The 26072-nt window shown below is 47.3% G+C and overlaps 2 protein-coding genes across 5 annotated transcripts in view; one reads left to right on the top strand and one right to left on the bottom strand.

Moving 5' to 3' along the window:
• Positions 1-325: 325 nt before the first annotated feature.
• NAALADL1 (N-acetylated alpha-linked acidic dipeptidase like 1) lies at positions 326-24280 on the bottom strand. 4 transcript variants are annotated; one of them, XM_083417154.1, is made up of 20 exons: positions 23033-24280; positions 21699-22986; positions 20040-20212; positions 18859-18980; positions 17500-17622; positions 16746-16935; positions 15344-15437; positions 14219-14326; positions 12368-12453; positions 11701-11820; positions 10408-10493; positions 9347-9410; positions 7975-8042; positions 7509-7603; positions 6848-6938; positions 5934-6015; positions 4642-4815; positions 3525-3615; positions 1600-1692; positions 326-523 (listed from the first exon to the last, which is right to left on the bottom strand). In XM_083417154.1, exons 2-20 carry the CDS (start codon positions 21911-21913, stop codon positions 352-354), a joined length of 2247 nt encoding a protein of 748 aa, XP_083273280.1. In that variant the 5' UTR covers positions 21914-22986; positions 23033-24280; the 3' UTR covers positions 326-351. The 4 variants fall into 4 exon arrangements, with proteins under 4 accessions (XP_083273280.1, XP_083273282.1, XP_083273283.1 ...); XM_083417156.1 differs by lacking the exon at positions 4642-4815; XM_083417157.1 differs by lacking the exon at positions 21699-22986 and having other exon boundaries at positions 24145-24268.
• The window catches only part of EEF1G (eukaryotic translation elongation factor 1 gamma), a 15175-nt gene continuing 13383 nt past the window's right edge, over positions 24281-26072 (top strand). The window contains exon 1 of the mRNA XM_083417237.1: positions 24281-24438. Within this exon, the coding sequence (XP_083273363.1) occupies positions 24424-24438 (15 nt within the window). The 5' untranslated portion in view covers positions 24281-24423. The remainder of the gene's footprint in view (positions 24439-26072) is intronic.

Below are 26072 nucleotides of genomic sequence, written 5' to 3'. Positions count from 1 at the left end.
ACGGATCCAGGCCCAACTGCTCTGGCTGCCAATTAGTTTCTGGGTCCAATTCAAAGTGCTGTTTTTGAGCTATAAAGCCACCCCTGTCATAAGGATTGCAGAGATTATGTAAGTGAACCAATTACAACATTGTTCAAAGTGTTGCAAAGCATTTATTTATTTATTGGTACAATTTTCAAGCTGCCCCATTCCGAGTATCCCCTGAGTAGCTTACAGGCATCAAAGAAAAACAAAACAATGATAAGACAAACTCATGACCCACAAAACCACTTTAAAAACAGGGTGGACGAAGCAAGCCAGTGAGGAATAGAACATACTGCTTCTCTTATTATTTTTATTTTATCATCCCTGTTATTCAGCCACAGGCTCCAGGATGGAGGCGGCATTCTCTATCGCTTGGATTACAATGGTGAGCTGCTTGTGAACCTCACCCCACCGGCCGTCCTCCTTGGCGTTATCGTAGGCATCAGCAAGTCCTGGGAAGGTGGCCAGAGAAGATGACCGAGAGGCCATGATGACGTGGCTGGATGAGGAAAAGCAAAAAGAAACTGAGCCTTTAGAGTCATCGGTGCAGCCCTGTGGAACTCTCTGCCACTAGACATTCAGCAGCCGCCTTCTGTGCCAACTTTTAAAACACCTGCTGAAAACTCTTCTATTCTGCCAGGTCTACGCAGGCAATGAGGTATGCATTTTTCCATAACAAGTTAGTTGATTTCTGTTTTTTTTTTTTTATATGGTTTTTATTTCATGGCTTTACAGTTTATGTGGGATGCGGGTGGCGCTGTGGTCTAAACCACAGAGCCTAGGGCTTGTCAATCAGAAAGTCGGCAGTTTGAATTCCCACGGCGGGGTGAGCTCCCGTTGTTCAGTCCCTGCTCCTGCCCACCTAGCAGTTCGAAAGCACGTCAAAGTGCAAGTAGATAAATAGGTACCGCTCCAGTGGGAAGGTAAACGGTGTTTCCGTGCGCTGCTCTGGTTTGCCAGAAGTGGCTTAGTCATGCTGGCCACATGACCTGGAAGCTGTACACCGGCTCCCTCAGCCTATAGAGCAAGATGAGTGCGAAAACCCAGAGTCATTCACGACTGGACCTAATGGTCAGGGGTACCTTTACCTTACAGTTTATGTAAACCACCTTGGGAGCAACAATCAGGGGTAGCATGCTGGTGGTGGGTGGGATTGCAGCCAACAGGAGGCAGGGCAAAAACTGGTTTTTAGCCAGCACCTTCTCTCTCTCTCTGTCCCCCACCCACCCAGCAGGTGACCAGGAGGGTGAGGGCAGACTGCTCTTGCCACAGATAGTAACTGATCGCTTGCAAAGGGCTTTTGAAGTGATGCAGGAAGCTACAAGTTTCCCACCACTGCTCCGGGAAGCCATGAGCAAGTCCTCTCCTGCTCTTTGGTCCTTGCCTGACATTGTGAAGTCCACTTTATCTGACACTGGAGGCCCCAGTTAGCCCATCCTTTTTTAAAACAAAATAAGCAAGCAAGCAAAAACACAAAATCTCAATGCTTATGCATCACTGCCATCTTGTGGCAGTGAATTCCACAAGAGAATCGCACATCAAAAGCCAGAAAGATGGTCCATTGGTATTGCTTACCTGTAGTAATACTTTTCCGGAAAGGCTCTGGGGTTCAGGAAGGCCCTTTCTAACAGCATCAGCTGGTCATTCACCATCCGCACGTCCAGGGGGCTTTCAGGAAATGGGGGGGGGGGAGAAAGAGGAGGGAGAAAGAGGTCTGGGCTCAGAGCCGTCTTGGGGCCAACCCTAGAATGTGTCAGCCCCACGGCAAAATTTCACAGAGCTGGTTTGCTATGTGAAAGCCAAGTTTGCTCAGGAACAAGCACTACCCCGGAGCAGTGGCGTTGCGTGGGTTGTCAGCACCCGGGGCAAGGCAAGTAATTTGCGCCCCCCGCTGCACTGTCCCTCCCCCCGATAGTCCCTCGCTCTCTCTCCGCACCGCACCGCACGCCTGGCACCCCCCCCTCCACAGTGGGTGGCGACCCGGCGGCTCGGCTCGGATTTGCACAGCCAGCACTGCAGTGAGAGAGAGAGAGTGAGCCAGGTAGGAGCAGAGAGCTGCGAGTGCGAGCACGCCCCCCCAGATGTTGCGCCCAGTGCGGCCGGGCCCCCCTGCACCCCCCACGCTACGCCACTGCCCCGGAGTGCTGTTAACCAATTTGGTTTGGTTTGCCAGCTACAGCTGTTCCTGGGCAGGGATAGCCTGATGCACTGTAATCCATCCATAGGTAACCTTGAGGCAAGACTACTGCAATGTGCTCTGTGTGGGGCTGCCCTTGGGCCTGGTTTGGAAGTTCCAGGCGGTGCAGAATGCAGCAACCAGACTGCTGATGGGAGCCCTTGACCTGATGGGAGCACATCCTTGTTAAAACAGCTGCATTGGCTGCTCACCTACCACCAAGCCAGGATAAAGGTCCTTGTATTGACCTACAAAAGGAGTGTCTCCACCCCCATTGTTCTGCCCGGACACTGAGGTCCAGCGCCGAGGGCCTTCTGGCGGTTCCCTCACTGTGAGAAGTGAGGTTACAGGGAACCAGGCAGAGGGCCTTCTCGGTAGTGGCACCCACCCTGTGGAATGTCCTCCCACCAGATGTCAAAGAGAACAACAACTACCAGACTTTTAGAAGACATCTGAAGGCAGCCCTGTTTAGGGAAGCTTTTAATATTTAACAGACCACTGTATTTTAATACTTTGTTGGAAGCCGCCCAGCGTGGCTGGGGAGACCCAGCCAGATGGATGGGGTATTATTATTATTATTAATAATAATAATAATACAAAGCCCTAAGCGACTAAGGTCAAGGGTTCCTTAGCGACTGCCTGATCCTTCTGTCCCAGCTCAGTCACAGAGATCATCTGCAGGGGCGTCGCTGGTCATTCCCCAAGTTGGTGAGGCTCATTTGACAACAACAAGAAACCGAGCCTTTAGTGTCATTGGCTCAGTCCTGTGGAACTCTCTGCCACTAGACATTCAGGAGGCACCTTTTGGGCCAACTTTTAAATGCCTGCTGAAAACTTTTCTAATCTGTTTACTATATAGTTTTGTGTATTTTTGTTGTAAGCCACTTTTATATTCTTTATGAAATAACAGTCTATAAATATTTTCATATGCAAATAAAATAACAATACTAGCCTACCTTACAGAGTTGTTGCAAACATTAGTTTAGTTTTGTTTTGTTTACAAAAATATATGAAACACCAAATTAATATTCCCCTAAGAATGAGTAATTGGATCACAGCAACTAAATCAAACGCACATAAAAAAAATCTCAGGAGGTGAATCACATTTCCTGGAGCGCAAATTTCACAAATGCGGAGACACTACCAATAAGCCCCTGCCCCATAACACCTCTCACTGACTGGCCAGAGGGCAGCATCACTGGGTTATTCAGATGGGTGGGTATGAGACAACTTGTATACTCTAGATTACTATATAAATCTGCCATATTCAAATACTTCTATATGCATGTATAGTACAAAGTTCCCCACAAGAGGAGACTCTCACCTGGGGTTTGCTTCCTCCCTCAGGTTTGCTATGCGCTGGTTAAGACCAGCAGCAGCGGCCTGGAAACGGTCTATTGCGGCCCAGAGTGGATCTGAAGGGCAAAAGAGCAAAACAGATCAGTGCCTTTAAGGATTTAGCTAAGGGTCAAGTTTAGCTTCTGCCCTGAGTAGATAAGCCCATCGTTCCATTTGCAGTCTATTGTTCCAAACAGTGGTGTTCAGTTTAGTGGCTAAACTTCAGCCCTATAAACTGTGGGAAATTTCAGTCAAATATAACTAGCAAGCTTGGGGCTTGTTAATGCATGAAGGGGTTAAGAACACAGAACTGTAAGCCCTCACCTGGAAGGAAGGGAGTTAAGTTTCCTCCTTTGTTCGCTCTCCTTTCACCATGTGAACTCACCAAGGAGACAGGATGTGCCTGAGCTTGTCCTTTACAAGCTCAGACTGTGTGCTTAGAGGTATTTCACATCTCAATATTTCTACCTGTGTTCTTCATGCTGCTGCATGGAACAACACATGAATCTGACCCTTTGGAGCTTTGTAAGTAAAGCATTTAAACTTACTAATGGTGTGGTCTGTTCATTGCAAGAGGGGCAGAGAGGGGAAGCACTGTAAGCAGACTAAGCAAGATATCTAAAAGGACTAACAGCCTATATTCCTCATGCTTCACACTGCTGCTTACATTTATGGCCTTAAAACACTGCTGCTGGGGATCTTTCTCATGCTGAAGAATGCACTTAGCCCCACACTTTGGATCTAGGGGAGGCATAGGCAAACTCGGCCCGCCAGATGTTTTGAGACTACAATTCCTATCATCCCTGACCACTGGTCCTGTTAGTTAGGGATGATGGGAGCTGTAGTCCCAAAACATCTGGAGGGCCAAGTATGCCTATGCCTGATCTAGGGATCCACCCAATTCTTTTATTAATTACCCCACATGGGTAAACCCCAGTCCTTATCTGAATTAATGACCCATAATTGCAACACACCCAGCACCTATTGAAGGGGAGGAAAGGTTGCCTGGTCCCTTATTCTCTTTTGCACCTGGCAATCCTACCTGCAGAGGCCACCTGCCCACTAACCCAGCCTGCAGTCCCACACATTCCCACCCGTCTCACCAAGCGAGATGTTGTGATGGGTCAGGTCTGCCTGGAACGCCTCTCTGGCAACACTGTACATCTGTTGCAGCGTCTCGCCGTAGTCGCTCACGTTGAGCGGCAGGATCAAGGCATCTGCCAGGCGCATCAGCACGTTGCCAGCTGTCCGTGCCACAGTCTGGTGGCTGGTGAACCCTGGGAAGGGGCAGGAGAATTTCCCCAGATGCAGCAGCAGCAGCAGCGCAAACTGGCCTGTGCCCAACCTTAGTGGATTTAGCTAGTACAGTCCCAGGGATTTCTCTCTCATAAAACCTTAGAGTTGGAAGGGACCCCAAGGATCATCTAGTCCAACCCGCTTGCAATGCAGGAATCTCAGCTAAAGCATCCATGACAGATGGCCACCCAACCTCTGCTTAGAAACCTCTCCAAGGAAGGAGAGTCCACCACCTCCCAAAGGAGACCGTTCCACTGTCAAACAACTTTTAAAAAATCATTTTTATTGATTTTCCAATAAAGACAGCCAATCAACATGTCCACATCATAATCTAATTAAAAACAAAAATAAAAAATAAAAAAGACCAAACTGTAATCCAAATTTTAATTATTAATTTTTCCGGGCTCCCCATAGTCTGGACCTCTGAAGCATATCTCCAAATCTTCAGTCCTGCCTCCTCACTGTCAAACAACATTTACGCTGTTTTGCAAAAGTAGGACAGGTTGCTGCTCTCCACAGAAACAGATAGTATATTCTGGCCAGCTATTGACCCTTTAAGGTGCGAACGTTGTGCTCCTAAGCACGCTGGAATTGAATACAGTGGTGCCTTGGTAATCGAATGGAACAAATCAGCTCCTGAATGCCGCAAACCCAGAAGTGAGTGTTCCGGTTTTCAAACGTTTTTCGGAAGCCGAACGTCCGACACAGCTTCCACAGCTTCTGATTGAGTGCCGGAAGCTCCTGCAGCCAATCGGAAGCCATGCCTTTGTTTCTGAATGGTTTCGGGAGTTGAACAGACTGCCGGAATGGATTAAGTTCGACTACCAAGGTACCACTGTACTTTAAATTCAGCTAAGGCAACAGATATACATGAGGTAGCTCTCATGGCTGCCAACCATTACGCCAGCAGTCCAAGACAGAAGCAAAGGCAACCTGAGAAGTTCTAGGCTGCATAGACAACATACCTTTAAAGCACAGGACTTTCCTCAAGGAATCCTGGGAACTGTGGTTTGCCCCCACCCCCGAGCTACAATTCCCAGCACCCTGAACAAACCCTGATTTACTCTCTCGCCAACTCTCGCTGACCCTCACCCCTCACCTGGGTCAATGAATGTCTCTGCATAGTGAAAAGTGTCAAAGGCTGTGTGATAAGCTGGATAGATGCGGGCCGAAGTCTTGCTCTAGGCAAAGGAAAGAAGGGAAGCCCAAATCATGTGGTTAGTAGGAGCCTTGCCCCCCGGCATTGCTTAGGAATTCTAAGAAATCAGCTCAGTTTTCAAATCCGTGGTTAAAATCAGGGCAGTTTTGAAAGGCTCAGTCAGCCTTCTTGATCCAAGATGGCGTCCAGTGGTTTTGAACCATAGAGGAAATCCCGCTCCTTATTCTCAGGAACCATCATAGAAAATTTGGATAAAATCAGAGCAGTATTGAAAGGTTCAGTCCGCCATCTTGATTCAAAATGGCATCCAAACATAGATGAAAAGCTGCTCCTTGATCTCGGAAACAATCACACAAAATTTGGTTGTGATAGCTTAAGAATTGTCTAAACTCATAGCGAACAGACAAGCCAACCAATTTCCACACTATATAATAGGTTTGGGGTTTGATGTTTTGATTAGATGAATGGGTCCATTGCTGCAGCCTCACTGGGCAAATCTGATAGATGAGAAGTATTTATTGGACAGTGTTTATTCTGGTTTATAGATTGTACCAGCTGACTGCTGTTATTTAGGAACTAATTTTTTTAAAAAAGTTTGGGGGTATGTAAAGCGTTCCATTGCAATTTATTTATTTTTGCATTGTTACTGTTTGTTGATTAAGTTGATTAATTGCAGTTGCTGCTCTACAAGAAGATCTTCTTGAACAGCAGGAGAAAAATACTTTGAATCAATAATTTTTTAAAACTGAACAGGGAGAGGGGAAATCTGTGCCCCTAGGGCTGTTGTTGGATCTCCCAGCTCCCTTTGCCCCTTGACCATTGGCCATTCCAACTAGCGCAGGGCTACAATTTACCCGGTCGTAGGTGTAAGCAATATCCATGGATGTGATGCCCAGGTAATGAATGAAAGAGGCATAATCGCTTCCAGCACCCAGAGACCCTAAGCTGAATGGAGGAGGAAGACAGTAAGTCGGGGAAGCAACTCTTGAAGCAGAGACTCGAACACAGAACCCTCAGTAAGAAACCCACAAATCCCTCCCCACTGCAGGTTGGTCAATTATATATTCCATTTTTTTAAAAAAAAATGCCACCTTTATAAATAAATATTAGAGAATATATCACATACACCCCCTAACCGGGAGTTGTTCCCAGCAAAGTCCTACTCAAAATCAATGGGCTTGACAAATTTAACTCTATTATATCAGTAAGCTGAGTAGAACTTAGCTGGGTACAACCCATGTAATTTTGTGTGTGAAAATGATACACTAAAATGGACCACCTTTGTAAATAAATCTTAGTATATATACATTAAAGTGATTGACAAAGGAGAAAAAGTACAGCTCCCAGCAAGCATGACCAGTGGGCGAGGATGATGGGAGTTGTAGTTCAGCCACTTCTGGAGAGCCAGTGGTTCCCATCCACACACCTGGTCTAGGTACCGGCTAGAGGAACTCTGTGAATGTGAGGGGGTCCACGGGCTGTGAAGAAAGGGAAACATTCACAGGATCGTTTTACCTGGGGATGACGCCATAGACTGAACTGTTTCGGCTGAAGTGTTGCTTCCAGTTATCATAGACTGACGGGGAAGAATCTGCAGCTGCGGTTTTCACCTACGAGGGAAACAAGGCCCCCCAACATCAGAAATGGAGCAGATTTCATGACAACCCATCTTAAAGAGGAGGCTGGTCTTTAGGGGGTCTCACTTCTGCAAGGATGCTCTGAAGCCCAAGACCCCTTTCAGGCTGCAAAGCTGGATTGACTTCATTATTTTGATTTGCAAGCTGCTGCAGGTGTGGCTGACTGATGCCGTCCCTTTCCCCCTAATAAAATGAGTGCAGCGCTCATGATCGTTCCTCCAGTTTTGCAAATGTAAGGCCAGTGGCCCCCGATAGCCTTTGTTTCCCTGAAAAATAAACCGAGAACGTGTCTCCTACACAGAGACGGTTATTTTGGAGTTGGCTTTCCATTCTCTTCAAGTTACCTGCTGGGCAGCTGCAAAGATGACACTCTGCGCAGGTGGTGTTCCTTGAGCCCTCAAGGTGGCGTTGGCTGTCAAAGGAGAAAGAGAAGCATTAAGGGGAGCTCTCCTGACCCCAGGGCACAAGTAGGGTTCCCCCTTTGTTGCCTGGTAAGGTTCCTGTGCCTTGTGTGACGGGGTAAGTTCAGCTTTTTGCCAGTGTGTAGACTGTTGGTTCCCAAAGTGGGTAGGATGTCCTGGGGGGGGGGGGATACCTGGGAGGGGGCCAAGAAACAAGGGCGGGCTGGGAATGATGGAGGTATAAACGGCTATCGGACACTGAAAATCTGATACCACAGGCCTTTCTGTTGGGTATAGTTGGACCAGAGCTTTTGTGGCCTTAAAACTCTATGACGGCGGCAAGAACAGCCCACATGCGAAAATGGAAAGAAGAAGTCGCAACAAATGAAGACCGGCTTATGAAAATGATGGAATTTGCTGAGATGGCAATCTCAGTATATAACCGTTGGTAAATGAGCAGCATCTCAACCTAAAATCCTTAAGAAATGCAATTTGGAAATCAAGTTGAGCCATTTTGCTCCTTGGATTCATACCGCAGTTATGCACTGTGAAAACAGAGTTTATGTTTGACTCTTTCCCTTCACAAGCGCCATTAAAAAAAATGATCCAAATGTTCTTATTATCGCATTGGGAAACAAGCATAATCTACGGCCCCTTCTCTGAGCCTCTTGCAAACTTGCAAAGTTTAGCATACACATTTTTGCATTGATTTCCTCCCCAGTGCCCTCTCTCTTTGCCTCTTAAGTCTTTTTATAAACTCCTTGACATGAATACACTAGAACAAACATTAATGTTATCTGCCAGAACCATTGTATCTGGAATAAGAATGAGAGAACAAAATGAGGAAACTTCCAGTGAAAGGGAGGCCACCACCTTCCAAGGGAGTCCATGTCTCTGTTGAACAGCTCTAACCCTCAGAAAACGCTTCCTCATATTTAGCTGGAATCTCTGTTCTTGTTGTTTGAATCCGTCAATCTGGGCCCTCCCCTCAGGAGCAGCAGAAAACAAGCTTGTTCCATCTTCCATGGGACAACCCTTCAGGTATTTGAAGATGGCTCTGATATCACCTCTCACTCTTCTCTTCTCTTCTCCAGGCTAAACAACCACAACTCCCTCAAAAAATAAATGAGGTAGGATTTTCACATACAGAGTCCCCCATCCAGGCACTGACCAGACCCAAACCTGCTTCTCTTCAGCCAGGGGGCTGCATCAAGGACCCTCCTCTCAGACCACACTCTCCCAGGCACTATAACTACAACAAATTTATAAGTCAGTCAGTGCAGCTTGAAAGTGTGGAAAGGTGAGGTGAGCTTACCAAAGACTGCAATGTCCACATTGATGTAGGCCACGCTGCGCTGTTGCAGCTTGCTATAAAATTCCTGTGCGGCGGAGAGATGTGATAAGCAAAGAAAATTCTGCGGAAGTGTGAGGTCTCCAGCCCACCCCCTGACAATCCCCATGGTGCATGTTGAGGACCCCTGCACCACAAAGTCGCCACAAGCACTTAGAGTTACAATAGAGAGGGGCTCTCTGCTCCTATCAGGGATTTGTTTTCAGGACCAGATCCTTTCACCCCCAAATCCACTCCTGGTTTCAACCCCAAGCTTCCTTTCAGCAGCCTAATTTGCCAGAGGGAAGGGGCAGTTGCGGGACATGTGTGGGTGTTTGTTTTTTGCTATATTGGCATTAAACTATTGGGAGCCGAACCTTTGGCAATCAGCTACAAGTCACCCGGCAGATTCCAGTCTGCCTTCCCCCCATTCCTATAGTAAGAATAAAAGGCGGTTGCTTTGCATCAGCCTGATTCCTGACTCTGAGGTCAGACGTTTTGGGAACTGAAGTACATAAGCCCCCAAACACAAATATAAACAACAAAACACCCAACCAAACTATGATCCCTTTCCAACCTCTACTCAGCCCCCTCTGCGCTACATATTTAAAGCAGAATCATGCCACTTTAAGCAGATGCCGCTTCCCCCAAGGACTCCTGGGAAGTGTAGTTTGTTAACGTTGCTGAAAGGAGACCTGTATTCCCCTTGCAAAGCTACAATTTCCCGAGTTACTTAGGGAGAGGGGTTGATTGTTAAACTACTCTGGCAACTCTGGCTCTTTAAGGAAGCAATGTTCTCCTAAGAAATCTCAGCGCGATAAACAAGCTACATATCCCATGATTCTTTGGGGGAAGCCATGACTGCTTAAATTGGTAGGATTGTGTTTTGAATGTGGCTGGGGTACAAATAATAAAATTACTATTCTTATTATTAAATGCACAGTGCAGAACCACCTGTTCTTCAGTCTGTCTCTCACCTACTCCATCCATCCATCCATCCATCCATCCATCCATCCATCCATCCATCCAACCTCCTTTCCTCTTACCTCTGTATACTCTGTAGAACCAATGAGACCAAACTCCTCAGCACCCCAGCTGCCAAAAATAATGGACCTTCGTGGGCGCCACTTCCCTGAGAATAAATGACACATTATTCCTAGACACCTGAATGAGAATGTGCAAATTGGAGACAGGTGGAGCACCTCTAGAGCAAGGGTGAGGCACCTCAGACCCACAGGCTGAATGCAGCCCTACAGGTCTCTCTTTTTAGCTGTCAGTTGACTCTCTCCAAGACACACACCCCTGGCCAGTCCTGCTCCTTGCTCTCCTTGGCTGCTTTTGCATAGCCTGCTTCTCCTTCTGAGAGCCTGTGTGGTGTCGTGGCTAGAGTGTCAGGCTAGGACCCAAGTTCAAATTCCCACTTGGCCATGAAGCTCACTGAGTGACATTGGGCCAGTTCCTGCCTCCTGTGGGCGATAGCAGCCAAACCTAACAGATGCACATTCTTGCTAGTTAGCATGAGAAGAGGTGAATACCACAGAGCTTTACTGCTGATAGGCAGATACCCAAGACCATAGAAATAGAATTGACAGAGAGGGCTCTGTGTGATGTCACTTCCCCTCCTCTCCTTGAGAGGAAGGAGTACATTGCTATTTCCTGTTTCTCTTTCTCTCTTCCTTTTACCAGCATTGGATGCAGACATCCCTCCATTTGTTCAAGGTTTAGGCCCTGTAAATATAAGTACCTGCATAGTTTTTACTGCTGCCTTTGCTGTGAACTAATGCAAGATTATATGTAAATTATATTTTTAAACTTACTTCCCAAGTTGTTGCCTGAATCTTAAGTGGGGTAAGAAAGGAAGAGCCAGCTTACTTCGTAGCTGGATTTGCTCAAAGCAAGGTTTTACAGCCTAACTCCTATGCTTTAAATTTTGCGGCCAAGGATGGGATTTTGAAACTCTGTTCAACCCACACACGTGGGTGCCTGGAGAGAGAGAGAGCAGTTAATGTATCCTCTCTTACCTATTAAAACTCATCCCACACCTCCCAGCCTAACCTACCTCACAGGGTTGTTGTGAGGATTAAATGAGGAGCAGGGAATCATGTGGGCCACATGGAGCCCCTTGGAGAAAAAGGTAGGATATACAAGCAATAAATAAAATGACTAGCTGGGATACTGCCTACTTTGCAAACATAGGAATCTCCACCTACTTCTGCCCGCTCACTGGCCGCTGTGGATTGCATCTTCATCTCCCCGGACCTACCAGACCTTCCCCTGGAGTTGCCATGTTTCACACCCCACCAAAGAAAATAAAATCCCAGCCCCCGACCTAAGCTCACCTTCTTTCACCATCTTCCCCAGCACTCGGCTGATCTCCAGCATGACAGCTGTTCCACTGCTGGGGTCGATAGCGCCATGCACCCAGCTGTCTCGGTGGTTACCATAGAGGACGTATCGATCTAGCGGAGGAAGGAGTAGGAACTCATAGAAGGGCACATGTTGGATGGGAGCCTGAAAAGGGATGGATCTGCGGCTCCCAAAGTGGGCAGGAGCGCCCCCTAGAGGACAGGGGGACTAACTAGGTGGGAACTAAGAATATTAGATCAGAGTATATATTTTATCAGTGCCACACACTTGGGCCTGTGAGTACACCTAGAAGAAAAGCACGGCGTTGAACCATGTTCTGTATGGAGAAAGGCTTTTGTTTATCTTTCCTGGAGTCTTCCAGCTTCACTGGATGCCTGCAAGTTGTAGAGCTGTGAGAGGGAGACCAAATTTTCTCTTCCCACTTTCTCCATGGTTTGTGTAGTTTTTATAAACTTCTATCACGTTGCCTCTTCCTCTTCACTGGAAAGTCCCAAATGCCGCAATGTTTCCTCATAGGTGAGTCACTCCTTCTGCTTTTGGTTGCCCTAGGAGTGCTCCCTCACCACCAGAAGGATGCCCCTGCCTCCCTCTGTGCCCCCATAACCCCCCCCAGGCATCTGTTTGCCCAGGGCAACTCACCAGGCTCCACACTTCCTCTTATCAGTCCCATCACATTAGAAGATGTGTTGATCCTTCTGTAGTTATGGACGTTGACCTGGACCTCACTAGGAAACAAAAGAGAGCCAGGTTCAATCGCCCAATTACACAATGAAATCATTTATATGGGTGATTTGGCTCTGGGCTTCTCACATCACTGGAAGTTCCTGCTTCACAGCAGCAGGATAGAGAGGAGAGGCCCCCTGGGTTGTCTCCAACCAAGTGTGACACTGAGTAGACCCATTGAAATTAATGGACCTAAGTTAGAAATGCCTTTTAACTTAAATGGATCTACCCTGAGTAGGATTCATGTTGGTTGGTTTGTTTGTTTAGACTTATATAACAACCCTTCCTCATAAGATCTTAAGTATGAGCTGTTTGACAGTGGAACAATCTCCCCCAGGAGGTTGTGGACTCTCCTTCCTTGGAGAGTTTTTCAGCAGAGGTTGGATGGTCATCTGTCATGGATGCTTTAGCTGAGATTTCTGCATTGCAGCAGGTGGTGCTGTGGTCTAAACCACTGGGCCTCTTGGGCTTGCTGATCAGAAGGTCGGGGGTTCAAATCCCTGCAACGGGGTGAGCTCCCGTTGCTCTGTCCCAGCTCTTATCAACTTAGCAGTTTGAAAGCATGCCAGTGCAAGTAGATAAATAGGTACCACTCTGGCAGGAAGGTAAACGGCGTTTCTATGCTTTCTGGTTTCCTTCACGGTGTCCCATTGCGCCAGAAGTGGTTTAGTCATGCTGGCCACATTACCTGGAAAGCTGTCTGTGGGCAAATGCCGGCTCCCTCGGCCTCAAAGCCAGATGAGCCCCAGAACCCCATAGTCATCTTTGACTGGACTTAACCGTCCAGGGCTCCTTAACCTTTTACCTTTTTACCTGCAGCAGGTTGTAATATATGACCCCTGGTGTCCCTTCCAAATCTACAATTCTAAATTTCTGTGATCTCAGGGCAGTGACAAGATAAAAATGCAAGGTAAAAGCACAAATAAATAGTTAAAAGAAAAACAAAACAAATAACTCCTTCATCCCACAAACACATTTAAAAGGCTGAATAATGTTAATCGGCCTGGTTGAAAAGGAACATTTCTGCCTGCCGCATAAAGATATAGAATGACGAACCTCCCTTGCATTGTCTACGACCCTCCATGGATACCTCATGGAGGCACAGGGGATAACTTGGTTCAGTTTGCATATTCATAGGAACCTATCCTCATTCACGGGACGCGGGTGGCGCTGTGGGTTAAACCACAGAGCCTAGGACTTGCCGATCAGAAGGTCGGCGGTTCGAATCCCCGCGATGGGGTGAGCTCCCGTTGCTCGGTCCCTGCTCCTGCCAACCTAGCAGTTCGAAAGCACGTCCAAGTGCAAGTAGATAAATAGGTACCACTCCGGCGGGAAGGTAAACAGCGTTTCCATGTGCTGCTCTGGTTCACCAGAAGCGGCTTAGTCATGCTGGCCACATGACCTGGAAGCTGTACGCTGGTTCCCTCGGCCAATAAAGCGAGATGAGCGCCGCAACCCCAGAGTCGGTCACGACTGGACCTAATGGTCAGGGGTCCCTTTACCCTTTACATTTATCCTCATTCACAGTCTCAGAACAATGCAGGAACCAAAGCACAGCTTTCGTTCGAAGTCTGCCCTTCTCTGAATGTTGCGCTGAAGTTTTCCGAGTAACCAAAAATGTGCGGGGGGGATGTTTACACTAGGATAACGTGTGAAAATTACTGATGTCAAGTGAAACTGCATTCAAAATTGCGTATAGTAGGAGAAGCTGAACTGAATACTGGGGGTGGGGAGAAACTGAGACTGGCCAATTTGTACATCCCTCACCTGGCATTGGAGAACAGCCCATCTTGTCTGAATCCTGGTCCAAGATGGTAGACACAGCCCAGTGCTCCCTGCCAAGCTGCCTCTGCCACAGGGTTGCCAGCCAGGTTACTGCAAGTGCAAGAGGGGAGGGTGAAGACTGAACGCTGCCATCCCAGAAGACCTAGCCCTCAGCTCACATCTGTTCTATTTTGTTGGTTGGGTATACATTACCCCTTATTCTGGTTCTAGTGTGCTCCCACTGCTGGTGTTGACTGACTGACTGACTGCATTGCTTTAGAAACCTCAAGGTGGTTTACAAAAAAAAGCTAAAACAATAAAATTATCAATGAGAAAAATTAACAATAATTCAAGGCTTTCGAAAAGTTAAAACGGCAATAGACTGAAAACAGATTAAAACTCGCATCAGCTTTCTAAACATCTGGGCAGGCTTGTGTAAACAAAAATTTTCTTAGCAGGCACCAGAAAAAAACCACAGTGAAAGCACCTGCCTGATATCAATAGGCAGGGAGTTCCAAAGTGTAGGGGCTACCACACTGAAATAATAATTTATTACAAATGCAGAATGAGTATTATGTGGCACGTTGAACAGTGCCAGTTCCACAGATCAAAGTAGTCAAATGGGTGTATACGGGGCACAAATTATGTTAGTCACAATTTCTTGAGAAATGCCCCTGTCGGATGCATTCCCCCTGGACACCAGTTTCTGCCTGATTTGAAAACATAAGCTGCATTCACTTTGCAGTTAAGTTGAGGTGTATACATTCAAGACAGCCATTGCACATGTGCAGATGGCAGCTTACTTGAATATGAGGGGAGGGGTTTGAGGATGATATACTGGAACATAACCTTTCCCCCCCTAAAGATCAGCCAACAAGATTCGAGATTCATAGTTTCCCCCCTCCCTCCCAAACTGTCCCTCAAATTGAATTCTGAAGTGTGAATTTTAAAATCTCAAAACCTAGATTTCTAAGCATCTTCTGATCTGTGTGGGATTTCATTTTACGCTCCTCCCTCCAAGTCTGAGCTTCCACACACACACACACACACACACACACCCCGGATCGTCCTTTCCCATCATTGCCCTCCTTTATGACCCTAATCGCCTACTCCACAGTTACCACCCACCAGATAAGTGTCTTGGCATCCTCAAAGCCAATGGGCTGGGTGGGGATGGGAGGGATCCCTGTGATCTGGTCCTCTGGAATCCTGTAGGTGAAACCTGCAAGCAGAGAGGAGGAGAAGGTAAGAAAGATGGGATTGTTTCCAATGATGTTAGGACCCTCCCACACTCCACACTGGGGCTGCTGACATCAGGCAGGAGCTTTCTCTGTATAGGATGGTTGATTGCATCTTAGGGCTCGTCCATTATTTCCACTTGCACAAGTTAGATTAAGGAAGGAGGAGAGCTTAAAAGCTCTTTTTGCAACGGGTCTACTTGGGGTTACCCAGTGCACGTAAAGAACTTTTAAGCTTGCTTGTGGGGCAAAGCCTGCTCTGTGTGTTGGCTCTGGGATGTTCTCACAATATCTTGCGGGGTTTAAGTTCCTGCAAACTTTCGCACGAGCATCTCTAGCTTCACAGAGCCTGCGGATGAGCAGGGCCTTGCCCCACCAAGCAAGGTGGGGAGCTTAAAAGCTGTTTCCCTGCTGGGTCTGGTTGGATTACCTGGCATGAAAAGAACTTTGACACTCTCTCTTCCTTGCTTGCCGAATAAGGTCTGCTTGGTGTGGGGGGTGCAAATATCCAGAGTGTGGGGGTCAGGTGGGATTGCTATGAGGAATTATTAAATATGGATCAAGCCATTGTGTCCGCAATGAAAGCATTGTGTTGATTGGGCTTGATTCATTGACAATAATTTCTGATCAAATCCCCCAAGTCTCGGCACCTCTGCCATTTGCTTTCTGACAGGCACGTATAAGCATTCTAAATACAGAGGCCAGTTGCTTCACCAGGCATCCTGGGTCATAAAGATAGAAGGTAGATTTGACATAGTTTGTTAATCTTTAGGTAGATCTTAAGGGCCAGAAAGAGAGTTCACAAGGAGATGGTAAATACTCTTCCCTTGCCATCCTTCCTTCCTTTCCTGCCTGTTTATGACCTCCGGGGTTTTGCTGAATGCATTCCTCCTTTAGTCCTGTTTTATTTACTCTCAGATATGTATGCATGCTCAAAGTAGTCTTTTGTAGTTAAAAGGATTTCTTCTGATCTGATCCCACGTGGGGGTTTTTTGAAATGCTCAGAGGAAATCTGATTGGTTCTTACGAACACTGTGTAAAAAGTACTTTTGTGAATAAAACGACCTGGGCCAAGAGGTGGACAAATTATTATTGGCACTTCCTCCCAGAGTCTTCCTGGTCAAGCCTCGCATGTATTCTATTAATCAGGGTCCAATCCTTCCTTGCTTTTGGAATGCAACAGCTTGTCATGTGGGCTCTTGGTTCTTTCTCCGCTCCCCCACCCCACCCCAAACACGGATTCTTGTGTATACATTAAAATCGTGTTTGCTGCTCCACCCCAACCTCCTCACCTTTGGCTGGGTAATAAGGAGTCAGCAGGTCTCCAAAGTGGCTGTTGTAGGAACCCCTCTCCACGCCCGAGGGGGGCAGGTACCACGAATAGGGGTACGTCTCTGTTGCAGAAGCCTTGCCGTCATTGATGTCCCCAGGATCAGTGTAGACCACCACCCCAACCACGCCAAATTTGGCGCCGTTGATGGCCTGTCAAGGCAAGATCCAGACAGATGTGTTTGGGCATCAGGGACCCGAGAGGCCCAGATGTCAGCAGAAGACCCAACCCATGGATTCAAACGAAAGGAAATTCCAGCTAAGCATTTGGAATAACTTTCTGGTGGGAAAAGCTGTTCAAGAAACTCTCCATCACTGGAAGCTTTGAAAGAGAGGTTGGCTGGCCATTTGTCAGGGATTATTGAGCTGGGATTCCTACATTCCAGGAGTTGGACTGTGACTGTAATTTGCTTTCAACTGTTTTAGATACTGAATTTTAAATTGCTACAGCATGTCTGGAAACCTGATGGTGAAGGGCAGGGCTGTTGTTGTTTTAAAAAAAGAATAAATAACAACATCTTCCAGCATTTTCCCTCCCCATCCCCAGTTTTGCAGAACATCTTGCCTGAGGAAGGGAGAGCTCAAAAACTTCCTCATTATTCTGCAGCAACTTGGTTGGCCTAAGAAAGGTATAGCCCTACTTCAGATTTTAGGGTTGTTCTTTCAAAATGTCCCACAAAAGCAGAAGGTTGGGAACAGGAACAGCTCCCAGTTTACCTTGTCTGCGCGGCCAGCACCCCCATAGCGAGTTATGGCTATGGTGCCATTGAGATCAATGCCCTGTTGGACCAGGTATTCGTAGTCGCTCATTTTTCCTTGATTGGCATAGACCAGTTTCCCCTGGAATGTTTTTTTAATAAAAGAGAGGGTTGTTGTTGTTTTTAAGTGCTTATTGAGTTTTCAGAAACAATGCCACACAAACAAGAAAAACGATAAAGAATCACAGAACCAAGACAGAAAGCTGAATATACTTTTGCAGGCATCATAACAAGATAGATTACACAAAGGGACATTTTGGAAGTAAGAGTCACAGAGAGGGACTTCTCTGTAGTGGCCCCTAAACTGATGAACTCCCTCCCCACAGAGGTGTGCCTGGAAGGTTCCGGAAAATGCTGAATATGTGCCTCTTTCTTTGACACTTGAGGTGCATATTTTTAGGACCCACCTTGCTTCTGTGATTGTAAGTTGTTTTAAATTGTTTTTAATACTATTTTTTAAATTGATGTCACCTGCCCTGGGATCTTAGTGTGAAGGGCAGGTAAATCATCATCATCAGCAGCAGCAGCAGCAGCAATAAGGTGGCCTCACCACATAGAGGCCTGTGCTGTTGGGAGCTTATGCTGCAAGTTTTTTTTTTTTTTTTAATGAAGCACATAAATGGAGACCATACAACACCACAATGGTCTCATTTTGTAATTCTTCTTCAAATCCCTGCTTGCTCAGACAAGGCAATGCCCCACACCCTCTCAAACCACCCATCCCTAGACGGACCTGAATCAGACTTCCAATGTCTGCTACTCCAGATTGTCTGGGCAGCGTCACACGCATTTCACACACTGAAAAAGGTGGAAATCTTAGCTGCCAACTCACACTTTCCCACACTTTCCATCTCTGGAAAGGAGAGGATATGAGATATGAGGGGTTTACACCTTGAAATCATCCTTTGACGCTGCTACACAAAGAGACAGAACTGTCATCACAGACATTTAAAGGGTGGCTGAAGATTTGGGATCTCCCTCTGGCACCATAAAGCACATTCCAAGCATGTCCTTTCCCTCAAAGAATTCTGGGCGCTGTAGTTTCCCCCTCGCATAGTCATCATTCCCAACAACCCTGAACAAACTACAAGGCCCAGAATTCTTTGAGGTGGGAAATGTACTTTGAATGTGCTCCGAAGGTATATAGTCTGTGTGAAGCCTCTTTCTGTTCGAGACAAAACGCACCTAGGAGGGCAAGGCCCCCTGAGGATCATGTGGTGTCTTTGATTGGCCCATCAAGAGGGCAAACTCCAAGCAGAAGATAAGATAAAGATATCAGAGATAAGGGAGGATAAAAGGCCACGCCCTCGCTTTGCACCTTGGGGTTCCCTGGAGGTGCGTAAGCTGCATAAGGCTTCACAACATCTCTGTCAGCCTGGTCCGCAGTCAGATTCTTCTCTGTCTCCTGGGAGATAAAGGCTTGGCTGCCATTTTCCATCACTGGTATGAAGAAGAAGAGGGTCTAATCAGAGCATCCGTAGCAGGTGTCCCTACCCTCTCCCTTCAGTGGTTTCCGCTCTCAACCTTCACTCATTCCCACATCTTTTCCTGGTGTCCAGGTTATGGCCCACAAATTTGTCTTCATTCCCCAATTCCAAACATAAGCTCTGAAAACTCATTGGCTGGCTTTGGTTTTTACCCTGTGTCAGGGACCGTGCTGAGGAGGACTGCACTGAGGAGAGATGGTGGGAGCCGCCCCCTCCCCCTGAATCTTCCCAGGAGCAGGAGGACAGTATAGATTTGGAACCGTGGTTTGCAGAAGGGCATAGTTCAGAAGGCAGAAGCTGGGAAACACTGGATGGGGAACAGCTAGGTGAAGAAACACTGGAAGAGAGAGGGTTAACAGATTCACAGTCTCTGGACAGCATCCACCTCCCCCCACCCCCATCCCCAAAGACATGGGGAGCTCAGAGAGTGTTAGAACAGAAAGTGCAAGCTCATTACAAAACATAGGAGTGTCGCAGATTAATAGGGACGGAGGAGAGGGGAAGCCTTAATTGGGAGCACGGCCATTCTAGGGAGACGCTTTCTGTTGTTTCTCGACATGTTTATTAAAAAAACTAACTGGTAAGAATTTCCTTTCATTTGATCTGCTTATTAAATGCTACAGGGGAGGGAACTGATTTCCCGAAGCCTGACACCCTGCTTAGTCCAAGAGAGCATTCCCATTAGGCCACACACTATACAGGAAATATACATCATCTTAGCTGGTTGTTTTCTTCCCGACTGCCTCCTGCCACCCCAGCCTGCCACCATCTCTCATCCAACCCCAACCCTTGAAAACATTTACCCAACCCATTTTTTTAACTGCACAAATTAGAACCCTCCTTGTACCTTAACTGGAGTTGCTGTTCACTTTGACAGTGAGCAGTTTGGTTCCTCTCTGACCAGTTCTTACCAGTTTGGTGGTCAGGTTGCATTCTTGCGTACGTGGCGTGGGCCTCGCTGATAATGGGCCTAACATAAATTTCGCATGACACCCCGTTACCTAGCACTCACCCACAGCCACAGAGTTAGGTTTCTCTGGGTCAGGGAAGGAGAGGAACACTTCATACTGGCCCTCCGTGGCGCTGTCCAGGCCAGTTTGGGGGTCTCGCCAGGCTTTCAGAATCAGCTGCACCAGTTCTTCGTCCCCCTTCGTGGTAGCCATGTGGGGCTTGGAAGACAGATCCCTAATGCAAGAGGGAGTAATGGGGGACAGACTTGGCTGTGGGGTAGGTCTTTGGAGTTTGGGCAAATTTTGGAATCTGGCATATACAGTGGTACCTCGGGTTACATACGCTTCAGGTTACATATGCTTCAGGTTACAGACTCTGCTAACCCGGGAATAGTGCTTCAGGTTAAGAACTTTGCTTCAGGATAAGAACAGAAATCGTGCTCCAGCGGCACGGCGGCAGCGGGAGGCCCCATTAGCTAAAGTGGCGCTTCAGGTTAAGAACAGTTTCAGGTTAAGAATGGACCTCAGGAACGAAATAAGTACTTAACCCGAGGTACCACTGTAATTTGCCCTTCCCAAAACCACAGCTTCCTTCCCCCACAGCTTTTGAAACAAGAAGTTTCTCCTTATTTTATTCCTGATCGTGTATCATTGGCCATATGTCTGGGATTCTTCAGCTGTGATTCCAGCATTTAAGGGGGTTGGGCTAGATGACTCTTCCAGCTCCTCAATTTTTTGATTCTATGCTCACTCACGTCACACAATACAGTTGCCAGCTCCATCTACACAAAGTGCATTTGAAGCACCTTGAAAGCATTTCATTTCCCCCAAAGAATCCTGGGAACTGTAGTTTGCCAAGGGGGTCTAAGACTCCTCCAGCGAGCCAATCAGGGCAGGGAATGTACACATTAGCAGTTTGAAGTGACACAGTGAGGTCATTTCCCCTACTATATTTCAAGCTGCCCTTGCTGCACACACCCTAGATAGGGCTGCCATATTTCAAAAAGTGAAAACCAGGACACCCTGAAAGTTGTTGAGTGTTTTTTTAGGAAGACCTCCAAATTTTTGAGCTTTTCTAAAGGAAACCAGCAAAATGGTTGAGCTTTATTTAGGAAACCCCCAAAATCGTTGAGCTTTTTTCACAAAAGCGCAAAAAAAACCAAAAACACCTGTGATTTTTCAACTGACTTGCCTAAGATCCAGGACAAAGCGCCACATTTTAGGAATTACCCCTGGACGTCATTTCTGCCTTTGAAATTCTGCTAATGTCTGGGAAAATCCAGACATATGTGGGGATGTCTACACCTGATGTTCCCCTATGTTTGCAAGCCCTCTGAACTCCTATTCAGTAGCTGATTATAACCATGTGTGCTATGTGAGCATGTACACACCTCAGCTTGATTTGTTTTAGCTCCCATTCCATACCCCGCAACTGTCCTGTTTTAAGTAGGACATCTTTCTGTTTGGATCCCAGAATGCCCCATTTAAGACTGGCACCCTGGCACACTTCACCCCTCAGATGAAGTGGACTCTAATCCACAGAAGCCATAATACATCTATCTATCTATCTATCTATCTATCTATCTTCTATCTATCTTTAGAGAGAATGCATAGGTACTGTACAGGCATTCCATTAGACTCTTTGACCTGGGAAGAAATCCCATTTCTCCCAGAACAAAGAGAGAACTTTAGAACATTGCCTCTTCCTCCGCCAGCCTTACTTGAGGTTCTGTCCAATGCGTGCGGCTTCCACCTGGTTCATGAAGTCTTCGAGCAGAGCTGGGTCCAGGTCTCTAGAGAGGCTGTGAAGCCACTCCGGGGTTTGGGGTTCTTTGTAGATCGCATAGTGCCCTAACAAGATCCCAGCAGTAAGCAGCAGGGCTCCGGAGAGCGCAGCCCCAAGAATGTACTGCCAGCGCATTCCACACCCAGCCATGCCTCCCCAGCACCAGTGGAGGAATGAAACTGGCGGCTGTGTGGCCTCAAGGACAGAGCCAAGCCCCTGTTGAGAATTTTATTCCTCCTGAGCTGCCTCTTGACACTTTGGCCAGTGATCTGCTAGGTCTTTATCCCTGTTTGATGATGGGGCGATAGGGTATTTTCTCCGAGCCAGAGCGCCCTTTGAACAGCTGGGTTATAAAGAATTGTTCCCTGGCAAACCTACACTAAACTTCCTAAAACCCAGGAACTCTAAGACCAACACTTCCTGTGTTTCCCAGTTATTTACTCAAGAGTGCAAAGGCAGCCTGCGCTCCCCGATTCTCATCCACACCTTGAGAGACCTTGCAGGTCTCTAAAAATCCTGATCCTAATTTCTAGAAGCATGAACTCAAAGCCTCTAAGCACATGAGGATTCTAAAGCCCTGAGGCTGGCAATCACACACATGCCAAATTAATAAACTTTATTTTTTTTAAAAGAAAGAGGTAGAGAAAAAGCAGGTGGGTAAAAACAGAATTCAAACTTAAGCAGAGCACTGTGGCTCTAAAACTGGACTAATCCTAGCCTAGACACTATAGTCCAGGGGCCAGCAAACTTTTTCAGCAGGGGGCCGGTCCTCTGTCCCTCAGACCTTGGGGGGGGGGGCAGAGTATATTTTGAAGGGGAAAAAATGAATGAATTCCTATGCCCCACAAATAACCCAGAGATGCATTTTAAAGAAAAGCACACATTCTGCTCATGTAAAAACATGCCGATTCCCAGACCGTCCGCAGGCTGGATTTAGAAGGCAATTGAGCCGGATCCGGCCCCCGGGCCTTAGTTTGCCTACCCATGCTATAGTTGTTCCGGTTTGCCCACAAGTAAGCAGCAAAGATTGTCAGCTCTAGTGTAGGGCAGCTCAGCTTTTAAAAGGTTTTAAATGACTCTCTCCCCTCTCCTGCTTTATTGAACTTAACACAAAGTAACATTGAATCCAAAATAAAATTATTTCTTTAAAAAAAGGTAAAGGACCCCTGACAGTTAAGGCCAGTCACAAACAACTCTGGGGTTGCGGTGCTCATCTTGCTTTCCTGGATGAGTTTCATCCTACCAGCATGCTACCAGCATGAGTTTCACCAAACTGCGGGAGGCTGATGTTTGTCCACAAGCAGTTTTTCTGGGACATGTGGCCAGCATGACTAAGCCGCTTCTGGCAAAACCAGAGCAGCGCACGGAAATGCTGTTTACCTTCCCGCCGGAGTGGTACCTATTTATCTACTTGCACTTTTTGGGGTGCTTTTGAACTGCTAGGTTGACAGGAGCTGGGACCAAGCAACGGGAGCTCACCCCATTGCAGGGATTCAAACCGCTGACCTTCTGATCGGCAAGCCCTAGGCTCAGTGGTTTAGACCACAATGCCACCCGCGTCCCTAAAAATTATTTCTAGATAACACAAAATTATACAGGTCTGTTACATTTTGTCATCATCTTCTTGAGGTTCCATCGACTTCCATATATTTTAAATCCTTCATTTCCTTATTGCACCGTTTATCTCAGTTATTGCTACCAATTACCAAGAGGAGAGAAAAACAATAAAAAACCTAGACAACATCTTAAAAAGCAGAGACATCACCTTGCCAACAAAGGTCCGTATAGTTAAAGATTTGGTTTTCCCAGTAGTGATGTATGGAAGCGAGAGCTGGACCATAAAGAAGGCTGATCGCCGAATAATTGATGCTTTTGAATTCTGGTGCTGGAGGAGACTCTTGAGAGTCCCATGAACTGCAAGAAGATCAAACCTCCCCATTCTTAAGGAAATCAGCCCTGAGTGCTCACTGGAAGGACAGATCCTGAAGCTGAGGCTCCAGTACTTTGGCCACCTCATGAGAAGAGAAGACTCCCTGGAAAAGACCCTGATGTTGGGAAAGATGGAAGGCACAAGGAGAAGGGGATGACAGAGGACGAGATGGTTGGACAGTGTTCTCGAGGCTACCAGCATGAGTTTGACCAAACTGCGGGAGGCAGTGGAAGACAGGAGTGCCTGGCGTGCTCTGGTCCAGGGGGTCACGAAGAGTCGGACACGACTGAACGACTAAACAACAACAATATCCCTGCGTCCCCCCAGAAAAAAACACTGATCATTATTATACCGTCCGTTTGAGTGTAGATATGCTCAATTACTAAATCACAACCACGTCAGCATACAGTATTGGATTTCCCCACATGAATTTCGATAAGGCAACTCTCACTTTCAAGAATGGGAACCAGGAAATAACCTATCCAGCCAGTGAAGCATCTTCTATTTTTCTTATCTCTGTGCTCTAGCTGTCGCCGCCCCCTCCCACGTGGCGCCCTCCATACCCTCCAGCATTGTTACCAGGAGGCTCCGCCCCTCTCCAGTGACGCACTATAAGAGAGAGGGGGCGGGGCGTGCGGGGCCTTGTAGTCGCGCTCGCTGGATAGGTCGCGTTCCGACTCGCTTTACGGCCGCCTCGCGCGAAGCTCCTCCTTTTCCTTTCCTCGCTAAGATGGCGGCGGCCGGGGTGAGCTCGCGTTTACACCTGGGGGCCCCTCGCAATCCGTTTGCATCCGACTTTGGGGGCAGCATTTGGGCGCCCGGAGTGGGGCACTTAGAAAAAATGACCCTAGCCAGTTGTTTTGGGGGGGATATTGCTGGGGAGAGGCGGTTGGGGTAGGAGGAGAGGGGCAGGAAGGGCCGAGGTGGGAGTGTCAGGTATACTTTCTTTCCTCCCCTCCCCAATTCTAATGTCATTCGGTTCAGGCTGCCTCATTGGGGTGGCTGGACTGTGCCAGGGAGTCATATGGGGGATTTATGAACCTCTCCGTGGGAAGGCCATTGGTCTATCTAGCTTAGTATTGCTTACACTGACTGGCGGTAGTGGCTCTCCAGCGTATCAGTCTGGTCTCTCCCAGCCCTAACTGGAGATGCGGGCATTGATCTGCATGCAAGGCAGATTCTCTTACACTAAGCTGCGGCCCTTCCCCATAAATTGATGCCCCTGGTGTGTTTGTAAAGGCATTGGTAATGTTTCCATGCTGTTTCTTATTTATGGGGTGCAGAAGTAATGTGTGCTGGAATCATGGTGGGGGCGTGTTCTGCCTGCCATTGATCCTCTGTGTGTAGGGGCAGTCTACCACAGAATAGCAGGCGATTTGGAGAGCGAACAAGTAGGATGGGGACTGTTGGTTTTCTGGCGTTTCCTGGGGTCATCCCTGGCTGCTGCTGAGAAATGTAAACTAGTGCGACTCTTAGACAACCTAAAGAGTAATAGCTCAGGGATTCTTAGCCATGGTGAGGCAGTGAAACCTCCATGTTTAGCAGCAGTCTATGCTGAAGAAGGGAGACTGTTGCTTCTGGCTGTCTGGTGGTGGGAAAAGAAAGCTGGATTAAATCTATATCTGGTCTGAGGCCTTGAATAGGTGTTTCACAGGAGAGGTGGGCCTGGTGTCTTGTTGCACTCCTGGGGAGCGGTGGGAAATGGCTTGTGAAATGGGAGTGGGGGCTTGTGGGGCAGAAGTCTTGAGTGCAGAGTGGGATACAGGAGAAGGTGGGTAGCCTGCTTGGCGCTGAGTTAAGGGGCGTAGTTCAGGGGTAGAGCATCTTCGCATACAAAAGGTTGCAGGTTCAATCCTCAGCACCTGCAGGTATGGCTGGGAAAGACCCCTGGATAAGATCCTGGGGATTAGCTGCCAGTCAGTGTAGCAGAGTTAGATAGAGCAGTAACTTGAGTTTATAAGGCTGCTTCCTGTATAGTTGGAGTGGGTTTTTGTGAAGGGGAGACTAGGCTGATGGAAAAGCAGGCTGCAGTGCAACCTTTTGGAGACCCTGGAGGCTGCTCATTGGTGGGTGTGGCTCTGTGGTGGAGTGAGTGTCTAGGAAGTACTTTATATGGGCAGTGGGGAGGGTGCATACAAGAATAGAAGGCTGATGAGGTTTCTAGTTCATAGTGATGAGATAGCATTATGCTGCGGGTGTGGTAAGCTCAAGATTTCCTACAGTACTGCAGTGTCAGAGTTGCAGTGACTCAAGGCAGGAAATGATGAGGTATGATGGCAGTGTAGGATACTACAACCGTAAGATCTTGTACGGTCAACTGTAAGCCATTAAATCTCTGGTTCTAAAATAGCACCACTTGAAAATATATTGGGGGGGGGG

This window comes from Podarcis tiliguerta, assembly GCF_965153285.1.
Source record: "Podarcis tiliguerta genome assembly, chromosome: 16".
Classification (NCBI taxonomy): Eukaryota; Metazoa; Chordata; class Lepidosauria; order Squamata; family Lacertidae; genus Podarcis; species Podarcis tiliguerta.
The sequence above is the reverse complement of the archived record's forward strand: the minus strand, read 5'-3'. Positions and strand labels throughout refer to the sequence as shown.